The 12,799-nt window shown below is 39.1% G+C and overlaps 1 protein-coding gene across 3 annotated transcripts in view; it reads left to right on the top strand.

The window, feature by feature from the left end:
* Positions 1-12,799, top strand: part of plcg1 (phospholipase C, gamma 1) — a 39,604-nt gene that overhangs the window by 14,136 nt on the left and 12,669 nt on the right. For all 3 annotated transcript variants that reach the window (XM_088332711.1, XM_088332710.1, XM_088332712.1), the window contains exons 3-18: positions 2,753-2,905; positions 3,882-3,975; positions 4,043-4,090; positions 4,289-4,373; positions 4,497-4,580; positions 4,939-4,961; positions 5,043-5,112; positions 5,198-5,299; positions 8,229-8,347; positions 8,734-8,819; positions 9,012-9,132; positions 9,322-9,490; positions 11,261-11,383; positions 11,594-11,695; positions 11,838-12,025; positions 12,558-12,758. In XM_088332711.1, the coding sequence (XP_088188837.1) occupies positions 2,753-2,905; positions 3,882-3,975; positions 4,043-4,090; positions 4,289-4,373; positions 4,497-4,580; positions 4,939-4,961; positions 5,043-5,112; positions 5,198-5,299; positions 8,229-8,347; positions 8,734-8,819; positions 9,012-9,132; positions 9,322-9,490; positions 11,261-11,383; positions 11,594-11,695; positions 11,838-12,025; positions 12,558-12,758 (1,768 nt within the window). The remainder of the gene's footprint in view (positions 1-2,752; positions 2,906-3,881; positions 3,976-4,042; positions 4,091-4,288; positions 4,374-4,496; positions 4,581-4,938; positions 4,962-5,042; positions 5,113-5,197; positions 5,300-8,228; positions 8,348-8,733; positions 8,820-9,011; positions 9,133-9,321; positions 9,491-11,260; positions 11,384-11,593; positions 11,696-11,837; positions 12,026-12,557; positions 12,759-12,799) is intronic.

A 12,799-nucleotide genomic window follows, 5' to 3' on the forward strand; every position in this document is an offset into this window, starting at 1 on the left:
ACACACACACACACACACAAAATGATTCTAAATGATTCATTTCCTCAACTATGCCATCATATGGACAGAACAACACAACATATAACATGCTTTGTGCATGCAATGAAATGTTGTGTAAATCATGCTCTAAATATATATATATGTACCGTATTTTCCGCACTATAAGGCGCACTGGGTTATATGGCGCACCCCAAAAAAATAGTTTTTGGTCCGATTTTTGACAGAGATAAGACGCACCGGATTATAAGGCGCTACAATGGGAACGTGGACAAAACAGTCAGAGAGTTAAGTCCAACTTATTACCCCCTTAACATTCCCAAAGCTTGCAAAGACGCAAATACGTGTCGAGAACACGTGCAGATGCGGTGTCCGTACGATGTCACTTAAATGCATTGTTCCATCATTCGGAAGGTTCAAGTCTTGGGATTCAAGAAATGCCAACCATTCCTGAGTTTCTATTTTCTTTTTCGCTCGCAACTTTACTGTGCATATGACAATAAACACTTGGAATTGAGTTTAATTTAAAAATAGACACTCCATTCCATCCATTATCTGCACCGCTTATCACAGAAACATCGAGTTCAGTCTGAAACAAGATACAGGGACAATATAAAACCCGAAGTAGCTCACCGAAGTCGTTGTGTTCATAATAATGTGCAGCCAATGCCCTCTTATATCCGTGAGGGTAGTAAATCCAGGAGAATAAAATAATTTCAAATACAGAATAGGAAAAAATGCTTTCTCTATGCCGTCAGCCACGTGCCATAAACATTCATCTTTTTTGGCCAATTGCAGGCTTTGCGTTGCCGTTTAAACCAATGCCAGCCTGTAAATGATAAAAAGGATCCGCCTCTTGACCTCCGAATAACTTTAGCCAATAGTGATCGATTCAAATGATGATTGACACATTGGTTAGCCAATGAAACGCCGGTAAATAAATCCCAGCATACACCGTTGTTTTGGCCAATTGCAGGCTTTGTGTTGCCGTTTAAGCCAATGCCAGCCTGTAAATGATAAAAAGGATCCGCCCCTTGACCTCCGAATAACTTTAGCCAATAGTGATCAATTCAAATGATGATTGACACATTGGTTAGCCAATGAAACGCCGGTAAATAAATCCCAGCATACACCGTTGTTTTGGCCAATTGCAGGCTTTGTGTTGCCGTTTAAGCCAATGCCAGCCTGTAAATGATAAAAAGGATCCGCCCCTTGACCTCCGAATAACTTTAGCCAATAGTGATCAATTCAAATGATGATTGACACATTGGTTAGCCAATGAAACGCCGGTAAATAAATCCCAGCATACACCGTTGTTTTGGCCAATTGCAGGCTTTGTGTTGCCGTTTAAGCCAATGCCAGCCTGTAAATGATAAAAAGGATCCGCCTCTTGACCTCCGAATAACTTTAGCCAATAGTGATCGATTCAAATGATGATTGACACATTGGTTAGCCAATGAAACGCCGGTAAATAAGTCCCAGCATACACCGCGTACTACTTGGCGTTCGGGGGAAAATCGAGTCGGCGGCTGCAAGTTAGTTAGAAAACTTTGCAATTTTAAAATTGATCCATAAATAAGGCGCACTGTATTATAAGGCGCCTGGTCAGCTTTTGAAAAAAACAAAGGCTTTTAGGTGCGCCTTATAGTGCGGAAAATACGGTATATATATATGTATATATATATATATATATGTATATATGTATATATGTATATATGTATATATATGTATGTATATATATATATATATATATATATATATATATATATATATATATATAAAATGTGTGTGTGTGTAAAATTTTAACATGAATTGTTTTGTGTTACTTTGTCTGTTTTTACTTATGCAACAAGGGAAAATGTGAAATAAGGAGGGATCATAAAGTGCTTATTGTTTTTAAAAATATATTTTTTAATTCATTCAATGTCAAACGTTTTTTCTAAAGATTTTAGACACATGTAAAGTTGAGGGGAATCCAAAGTGTTTCTTTGCTGTTTTATCTCGAACTGCAACCAAACCCAGCGAATCATTTCCTGAATCAGTCACGTGGTACACCCGCGCTGCAAGGTTTCAAACTTGCGGTTAATGGGCCACTCATCTAAATTACTCGACACATGCTTCAGGGATTTGTCCCGAGAAGCACATCACTATGTAATGCTCTTACGTTTGGTCAAGACATACAGTTGCTAAATAAGTCAGATGGCTGATTTAATAACATAATAACAAGCGTTAAAACACATTCAAACAGGAGCTACTGATGGCTGCAGCTCACGTTCATCCGTGCTACAAACTGACTGACTAAAGGAACCAAACTTTTGCACCAGTGACCTCCCTCTTCTCTAACGCCACATCTATCTTAAGTGTCCATACGCGAACATTAACACAAGCCGATTTTTTTGAAACCAGCCGCCTGCCTCGCTATTGTCGCTTCCCCTTTAAAATGAGCGTAGCTTGGACCCCAAGGAACAGTGGAAAGAGAGAGTAAAGTAGTGAAGCAATGCAGCACAATCGCTCGTGAACTCGTACCAGCTCCTGAAAATCTGTTCCACAGGTTTTTCCTCCTACAGAAACCATTTTGAAATAAAATTTAAAAAATCCTCCCCAATCTTTTTCAATGTGTAAACATCTTTGGTAAAGCGCCAGGGAGCCACTCGGCAGCTCTAAAGAGCTGCATACGGCTCCTGAACCGCGTATTGCCGACCCCCGGTTTAGGATGATGTATTGAGATTTTGTCATTTGTAATCCGTCTCACCAGTTGACATTCGAGAGATCAAAGAGATCCGGCCCGGTCAGAAGTCCCGGGACTTTGAGCGCTACATGGAGGATTCTGCTGCCAGGCTGGATCAAGCCCACTGTTTTGTCATTCTTTATGGGGCAGAATTCCGCCTGAAATCACTTAGCCTCGCAGGTATATTTCAAACGATGTTTAATCGTAGAAACTAAGACAGCATACAGTGATGTGGAAAAAGTGTTTGCATATTTATCACTCACAAAGGTTTCAGATAATCAAACAAATTTTAATCACACAATGACAACTGAAGGAAATACAATATGCGGTTTTTAAATAGTTTCCCTTCATTGAGGCACTAAAAATGTAGGCCTATTTGGCCTTATGTGAAAAAGAAATTATCCACAACACTTGTAGAGAAACATTCTGTACTGATAAGTCAAAACTTGTACTTTTTAGAAGGTGTGTAGTCCACATCTGGTATAAAAATGGCACAGCATTTGACAAGAACATGATGCCAACAGTCAAGCATAGTCGTGGCAGTGTGATGGTCTGGGGCTGCTTTGACACCTCAGGACCAGGACTATTTTCTGTGCTGGACAGAATAGCGAATTCTTGTGTTAACCAGACGATCCTGAAGGAAAACGTCCGGCCATTAGTTTGTGCCCTCAAAATTAATGAATGGCTAAGATAAAACCAAATGAAGGTTCTGGAGTGGCCAAGTCAAAATCCGGATTTAAATCCAATTGAGATGCTGTTGTGTTACCTTAAACAGGCAGTTAATGTTAGAAAATCCTTCAATTTGGCAAATTTGAAACAGTTTTACAAAGAAGAATGGATCCAAATTCCTTCACACTGTTATGAAAGTCTTAATACCAATTATCGTAAACGTTTGATTTTTGCCAAAGGTTGGCCAGCTCACGATCAGGTCCAGAGATCAATTAATATATTACATTGGGCCAGATAGGTTTTGATTTTTTGGTTCTTAGTAAATGGAATCAACACTTAAAAACTGCATTTTGTATTTGGTGGTCTAAAACATTTGTGAGTGATAAATATGCAAAAAAACACAGAAATCAGGAAAGGGGCAAATACTTTTTTACGGCGCTCTAACAACAGATATGCTTTGTTCCTTTTTTGCTTGACCAAATAACAGCGACGTCTGATGAGGAGATGAGCATGTGGGTAAAAGGTTTAAACTGGCTTGTTGCCGACACACTGAAGTCCCCAACACCACTTCAAATAGAGAGGTAAGGAAGTTGCAACACCTTGGCTTTTGCACAATGTTTTTAATGCATAATAATTGTTCTTATTTAGGTGGTTACGGAAACAGTTCTATGCCGTTGACCGTAACAGAGAAGACCGGTAAGCACTTTAAGCTACACTAGTACGTTTTCCTGCCACAGAAAAGAATATGTGCAGCACTTTAGTTGTTTTTTGAATCTTAAATTACAAAGAAAGTCCATGTTTTTTTTGTTGTCTCTTCTGTTTAGAAGACCTGAAACTACGTGCACTTTTATACTTGTGTTTAATTTTCTAAACCCTATGTGTGCTCTTGTCTAGGATATCCTGTAAGGATCTGAAGAATATGCTAAGCCAAGTCAACTACAGGGTGCCCAACATGAGGTTCCTCCGAGAAAAACTTCCGGTAACCTCAATATGCTTAACTATCTGGCTTGCGTTTCTGAAGCTTTCCTGTTTGTGTTTTATCTCGTGTAGCACTTGAGCTCAAAGATGACAGCTCTTATTTATTGTCTTTTTTGTCTCCCAGGACTCCGAGTGGAGGAATGGAGAAGTATCTTTTGGCCAGTTTTCACAACTTTACCGCAACCTCATGTTTGATGCTCAAAAAAATGTAAGTTGATATGGCGCTTCTTGTCACATGTCAGCATTAACAGAAGAGAGTCTGAGTTTTATTGCTTGACAATCCACCCCCACAGTCCGATGCTGTTGCCCAGGCATGCATCTGCCCCATCTGTCTCTTCTCAAATGGCAGCCAGATCAATAATTGCCCAGTTCAAAACTCATGAGGTTCTCTGCCAGGGGCCATTAGACACACATAAACATGCTGACATAGATGAGGCCGGTTGGCGTGTATTTATAATAGACTATTTCAATGTCTGCAATGATAAACCACACACATAAGACATCATTTTGTGCCTATTCTCAGCTGCCCAATTAATGGATGTTTTTTCCATCTTTACTACTTTCAGCTCGAGTTCCCATTTTTGCAGAGGTAGGCCTAAGCCAAACAAATAAGGCAGTGCTCAGCCACATCCCGTTTGTGTGCTTACTCACACATTACTTTCTCTGCTAGGTTCATTGACAGACCAGAACAGAGGATCTCCCTCGAGGACTTTAAAAGCTTCCTGTTGGATTCTCAAAAGGTAATCATTTCTGTGTGTTGTTGCAGATTGATTTCCCCCTTTTAACTTGAATATCTTGGTTTCAACACACTCCGTGTACATGCAGGATATGTGGGCCACAGATGACAGCAAAGTTCAGGAGTTTATGTTCGGCTACTTGAAGGACCCTCTTCGAGAAGTGGAACAGCCTTATTTTCTCCAAGATGAGGTAAACGTGATTTTTATAATTTTTTGATTTGTGTAGCATGGAAGCTTATGTGACAAGTGCTGAAATAGCGCTCCACGTTGTGCCGCTTTGCCGCAACCACAGTCACGCCCCAAATAAGACACACACAGTTTTCTTTCACAGAAATAGATATGCTTTTTCTGCCATCTTTATGTGTGTAGAAAACGATTTTGAATCCTTCGCGACGTTCAAGATCAATGCTGCAATGGCCATGTGCACACACCTCTGCCCCGTGTTATTGAGAATTAGACCAAATAAGAGAAAAAAACGTATAAATTGAGAAAACTGTATGATATTTTTTAATGTATTTTTTACATGACTGTAGTAATAAATATGGAATGCAATACAATACAATATGGTACAACATGATCTGATACAATATCATACAACCTTTTGTTTCAGGTTCATTGGCTAGGAACCCTTTGCTAGAAGCAATGCCTGTGAATTTTAAAGGTCAGCTGCTGTGTAGGACAGAAACCAGGCTGGGGGCTACTCTAAATGCTAGATTAGGCCCTATAAGCCAGTGGATCCCGATTTTGTTACCAAATGACCCAGGCTGTGGCCCGGTGGTTAGGGTTTACTACTATAGAAGATCGAAAGATCTTTCAGGTCCATGAGATAGTGATCACTTAACCTTAACATCATTAATTAGCCTAATGCTAATAGTTTTGAATAAAATTAATATTCTGTGCCTAGCAAATTCAGTATGATACAATACAAGTCAAATCTCGGTAATTAAACATCCATAGCCAACAAAATTATTTATTTGTAACTGTTGGCTGCAGAGTCTTTAGAGTCGTTTGCAGTAAGTGCTCTCTGTGGTTGCCATAATGCAACGATTGACTAAACAACAGAAAACTGAGCACTTATGTAAAGCGGCCTGTAGGCGTTGGTACTGTCTCTGCTTGCACAAAAGGGCACTGGGATACTAACACTACAGCAAGAACTTAAGTCTCTGAAAGTTTTTCAACAATTTCCAAAATATCTTTGGGTTAAAGGGACAGTGTGTAATGTCTAGTGCCTCTTGGTGGTACAACAAAACTATCATTCAGGAAAAAAAATATTGATTTGTGATATTATTTTAGTCATGTGGTACATGAGATATTTAAAAGATTTTGATGTATTACTTTATACCAGGGGTCAGCAACATTTTCGGTGCGGACTGCCACTTTCAAATTTCCTTGTAAATCGGTGTGCCACACCAAGATTAATGACTCGCACATCATTTTTTTAATATCCAACAGAGCTGTCATTTTACACCAGTCCAAATATACAACATGGATAGACATTTTAATCGTATAACTCAGTGTTTTTCAACCCTTTTTGAACCAAGGTACACCTTTATTTATAAAAAAAGTTCAGTGGCACACTGTCCGTCAAAAATGTTTGAAAATGAAGTTATGTCAATTATTTCACTGTACTACCTTATAAGCAGATAATTAGTATATAAAAAAAGAAAATAATACTTCATATAAAAAAGAAGGATGTGCTTTGTTTTTATTTTTTACAGTACAATCTTAAACCGCTTTGTTAAACAAGTTAAGTTATTAAATGTACTGTGCTACTTCAAGGGCTAATTAGTACAAAAAGTATATAAAAATCTACTGCCACCTACTGATATGGATGACTATTAGTTCCTCGTCTGAAGAGTGCAAAAATAGTGAATAATGGCCTTAATATTTGGAAAGATAAAATTTAAGCGGCACACTGGTATAACTGACCTATTTATCTTCCACTATTCTTGTTCATCAATTAACATATGAATGTGAACAACATGTGGAAAGGTCTGTGGCCATTCTGTCTTCAACTTTTTACCACAAAAATTAACCAGAATCAACCATTCTTCATCAACTATAAACTACAATCAAAAAAACAAGTAATATGGTCAGCTACTATACCATTCATCAATGATATCTTGTTGCAGAAAATATCAAAACATGAAATAACAGCAGCAATGCAGAAGGCACGCGCACGCACACACACGCTTCTTTAAAATATTCGCCATCAGTAAATGGTTTTCCGTGCTTTGCTATTCAGTGAGCAATTTGTTAGATAGCTTCAGTGGTGGTGTTTTTAGCAGGTAAATGCGCTTAAAAAAAAAATCATTATTATTTAGCCGTGCGCTCGCGTGCGACTGCTGGCTCGCAAGCCATAGGTTGCCGACCCCTGCTTCATACCCTTTCAACTCCTTATTGTTTCGCCAGCCCGCCAGCGGGCTGTTACTGTTGAGAAGCAAAGACGTGTCTTCACAATGACACCAGTGACTGAAATATGTCAAGCCACCTATCATTGGGAAGCTTAAACTCTTATGATTCAAAAACCATTTTAAAATGTACAAATCACAAAAACATCACGATCAGTTAAAACAAAATACCCGTAAACTAGAAAGCCGGTAGAGCTCACCAATAACGTGTTCTGATAGTAAACTGATGACACGATTCTCCGCAAACATGGTCTCGTTACATTCACGAAGGTCCAGTGAATCCAACTGTGTAAATTGTTTAATCCAAAACACACGATAATGCCGACATATTATAAATTAAAAAAACACGGCTAAAAGCATTCCGCAATCATTTGACGATTCTTGTTGTCTTCCGTTTGTTTCTCTTCATTATTCCCTTTTAAGAATAAACAGACTCAAACTTCAAAGTGTTACTTTTCTAAAGAGACCAAAACCGTCCATATTCTCCACACGGTTCAAGAACAGCATTCAAATTTCTTTGGATATGTCTTGGATTGGGATTTTAGTCACATTTTACAGGATTGCTAGGGAGTTGATGGAGTTTTGTCAAATTTCTATGAAACAGAGGTTAACATTTTGTATTTTAATAAATCAGCCAATATAGAATAATTAATATTTATACTTTATTATTAATAAATTGCTGTTGTTACTTTGGTTCAACCCATGTAGTTCCTGACGTACCTATTCTCCAAAGAGAACACCGTCTGGGATTCTTCCTTGGACCAAGTATGTCCGGAAAATATGAACAATCCTCTATCCCATTACTGGATCTCGTCTTCACACAACACGTAAGGCTCTTTGGTTGTTTATGTCTGCATTTGTGTACTTTTTTAGGTCAGGAGATTAGCTAACATCTTGGTGGGAGACTTAGACACAGCTTTTATTGCCAATCAGACACAAGTGGAGAAGTCAATAACTCAATTCCAGGATATAGGTAGCCTCTTACATTTTGTCTGGAAAAGGTTTTCCTTCAATTGAAAAGTGTGAGAAACGTTGTTCAAAAGTCAAGTTTCTATGCTGGTTGCCTAACAATACTCATTGAAAAAAGTGGAATGACAGCTTCCGATGTCACTTTGACAGCATTTCAAATGGGCGTTTGTTCAGGTCAACATTGGAAAAAGGTCAGCACGAGAAAGTGTTGTGCATGCGTTGACTTTTCACATGCTTATTTTAGATATCTGACTGGAGACCAGTTTTCCAGTGAGTCGTCTCTGGAGGCCTATGCTCGCTGTTTAAGGATGGGTTGTCGCTGTATTGAATGTAAGTAATGACTGGTCGTTCTGTTCCAATGCAACTCTAACCGCCACACCCTCACATGTACACGCAGACGCGCACACTAAGTTGTTTTGTGAGCACTGTACATTTACTCATAAGGTAGCTGGTCATGCTGGTTTCTTTGAATTGGAGCAAAGTTGTTTTATGTAGTTAGCTAGATATGTCTTGTTGTTGCAGTGGACTGCTGGGATGGTCCAGATGGAATGCCAGTCATTTACCACGGGCACACCCTCACAACAAAGATCAAGTTTTGTGACGTGTTGACCACCATCAAAGAGCATGCATTTGTTACGTCAGAGTGAGTTCCTCGAGACTCTCAGCCTGTGTTCAGTGGCATGCTTGATGCATTTTTGGAAAGTTTTACACACAAATTTGGAAACCAAGTAGCTTAAGTAAATTGTAGTGTGTGAAAAAAAAACAAGATAAGAAGTGGTGGCACTTAAGTGCAGTGAAAGGGGAACTTCCCAATTTGTAATCTTTCCCGCAGCTTTCCTATTATCTTATCCATCGAGGACCACTGCAGCATTGTCCAGCAGAGAAACATGGCTACCCACTTTAAGAAACTGTTTGGAGACATGTTGTTGACCAAGGCGGTGGATATTGCTGCAGATGGGCTGCCTTCACCCAACCAGCTCAAAAAGAAGATTCTCATTAAGGTTAGGCTCCTCATTGCATTTTTTCATAATTGAGCTCTCACTAACATATTTTAGCTTATTACATTTTCATGCCCAGTTAGTTACAGTTGATTGTGCCAAATTTCTCTTTGAGTTATGTTATGATACTAATCTGAATCATTTCCAATTCACGAGTATTTAACTCAACAAAACTCAGATACTATTTTATTTGATTCATATATATTCATATTAACATTTGTTGATATAAATACATTAATGGAAACTCCTTTTTATATCAAGGTAATTAAAAAAAACCCGCAACGCTAACTTAAAAGTGGAGTATGTAACTTCAAAAATATTTTACGTGCTGACGCCACCTTCTGGCTGAAATCATCATTGCAGCTCCTATTGTTGCACATGTTTGAAGCGCTCGAATAAACTTAGTTTTTCATCTTTTTTGGGTTGGCATTTGGGCTGTCAGGCTGTTGATGAACAAGGACGTGTCTTCAGTATGTCACCAGTCACTGAAAAGAGTCATGCCACATCTCATTGGAAAGCTAAAGTTAAACTCTCTGGATTCAAGATATGATGACCACTTTGAAATGTACTCGTTACAGGAACGTCGATGACACCCAAAAACTATAAAGCCAGGGTAGCTCACTGATAGCTGATGAAACGATTCCCCGCATACACGGTTTTGTTAAATTCAGTACAGTCCAGTGAATCCAATCGTGTAATATATTTACTCTAAAACACACAATAGTGCCGACAGAGTAAAAAAAAAAATCCGCCTAAGGCCTTTCTGCATCGATTGACGTTTCTTGTTGTAATCCTTTTGTTTCGCCTCATAATTTCCTCAGGGTTCCCGTAGATCTTTGAACATTCATGAGGCCATGTCCTTTTTAAAAGTAAACAAACTGATTCCCATTATGGCTGTTAGCGTCTACATTTTTGATTGGCACAGCTCTCAGCCAATTGCAAGCTTCGTTTTACGGTCCTTTAGCCTGCCATAGCCAATGAATGCCTGGGAACACACACATGACCTACTTTGGCTTCCAAAATCTTAAGTTGTAAGTGGCCAATTAAAATGATGATTGACAAATTTGTTAGCTAATGAAATTTCCAACATAAATGTATTCATATTTGCGATTTGTACTCATGTCATTTTTCCAGCTGTTTTCCAGCCGATATGCCTATGCTCTTTTTAAAGCATGTGACTGCAAAAAAAAAATCATTCAGGAGATAATAAAAACTTAGTATTTCTGTGTTTTCCAACTTAGATTACTAATATTTGTAGCACTTGCAGTGATTATTTCAGTTTGGGACATTTCAGAGCGTGGGCTTTCAAAAGAGACCAAAGCTGTCCATATTCTCCAAACGATTCAAATACGGCATTGAATTTACTTTGGGTGCGTCTTGGATTGAGATATTAGGCAAATTTTACAGGATTGCTAATGGGTTAATCACAAGGTTTTCTCTAGTGCATATTGGTCATGTCTGTACATCAGTGAACATTTGTTGTTGTAACTTAGCCTGGAAGGTTTGTGTAATGACGGCAAACTATAGCTTTGACCGTCATACTTCTAGGTTAATGACAATAATGAGGTAAAATTGCACCACCTGATTCAACCCAACCTTACCCAGACCCTAGCTCCGGCTGCCCCCAGGTAAATTGAGTTTGAGACCCCTGATCTAAATATACAGACGTACTAATGTTTTTATCCATCATAGCCACCACTACTTTGGTTGCCTGAATGCAGATCACGTGATTAGTAACCATCGATTTTAATGTTCTACTTTTTTGCGCGGCAGCACAAGAAGCTTGCTGAGGGCAGTGCCTACGAGGAGGTCTCTACCTCAACGCCCTACTCCGAGAACGACATCAGCAACTCCATCAAAAATGGAATCCTGTATTTGGAGGACCCAATCAATCATGTAAATACATTTCAAAGACCTTTTAAACTGAACACATTTGCAAGGTCTGTTTATTTAGTGTTGTGCAATGGTATCCTGATTGGAAACATATTATAAAACTCCTTTTCATTGTAGAATGGTGATCACATTTCTGTGCAACACATGGATGTTCTAAATAATTAATGTCACTCATGCAATCTGCCCCCTCATTTCCTATCCCTGTGGCTGCAGGAGTGGTATCCTCATTTCTTTGTCCTGACAAGCACTAAGATCTACTACTCTGAGGAGACCTCGAGTAATCAGGGCAACGATGAGGAGGAAGAGCACAGAGAGGTTAGTGGACCTCGCTTTGCATGATTAATGACCACACCCGTCCCAAGGCGAGACCTTTGTATCAGTTCAAATATTTGGCCTCAAGTGTTTCCTGTTTGAGGTGATTTAGATTGTTTAATGAGTCTCTCGTGCTCATCGGCAGGTTTCCAATGGAATGGATCAGCACGTGACAGAAAAGTGGTTTCACGGAAAGTTGGGCGCAGGGCGGGATGGGCGACAGATAGCCGAGCGGCTGTTGTCAGAATACTGCCTGGAAACCGGAGCACCGGATGGCTCTTTCCTGGTTCGAGAGAGTGAGACTTTTGTGGGGGATTACACACTGTCTTTTTGGTGAGTTCTGCATTCTGAATTTTGTGTTTCCGGTAAAATGTTTTTTTGCATTCCTCGCTATTGCACACCATTCACATTCCCATGATGAATCACTCATTAACTAATAGTAATTTTTAATATGAAATGTTTTTTAAAAAAAAAATTTTTTTAACTTAGGTTTCGTAAATGGGACATCAAACGAGGTGCTAATTCAGCCAGTGCATGGATTTAACGGATTTAAAGTCATGTTTGGATCATTCCCTTTGTCTGCCATCGCATTGATTTGGAATAGATACAGTCATGAATGCAGCGATCAATGAAAGTAATGGATTAAATGTATATGCTCAGAGGTTTCCAGGACAAATCAACATTGAACAAAATATTTTAAACATCTTTTATAAGGCTTTAAAGATACCCTCAAAAGGTGGAATAAAAAGTACATGTGGGATCAAACTTTATACACCTCATGATCAAGAAAGTCAGAAAGTCTGTCAGAAAACTTGAGTGGATAGAAGACAATTCACAATGTCACAATTTGATCTCTCTTTTCCAGGCGGTCAGGACGAGTGCAGCACTGTCGCATTCATTCCCGTCAAGAAGCTGGCAGCCCCAAATTCTACCTGACTGACAACCTGGTTTTTGATACGCTTTTTGCCCTCATCAACCATTACCAACAGGTGGCGTTGCGCTGCAATGAATTTGAGATGAAATTGACTGAGCCGGTGCCACAGACCAATGCCCATGAGAGCAAAGAGTGAGTCACACTCCGATATTTAAAAAAATATATTTCTTAAA

This window comes from Urocampus carinirostris, chromosome 3 (genome assembly GCF_059441175.1).
Source record: "Urocampus carinirostris isolate Australia breed hairy pipefish chromosome 3, RoL_Ucar_1.0, whole genome shotgun sequence".
NCBI lineage: Eukaryota > Metazoa > Chordata > Actinopteri > Syngnathiformes > Syngnathidae > Urocampus > Urocampus carinirostris.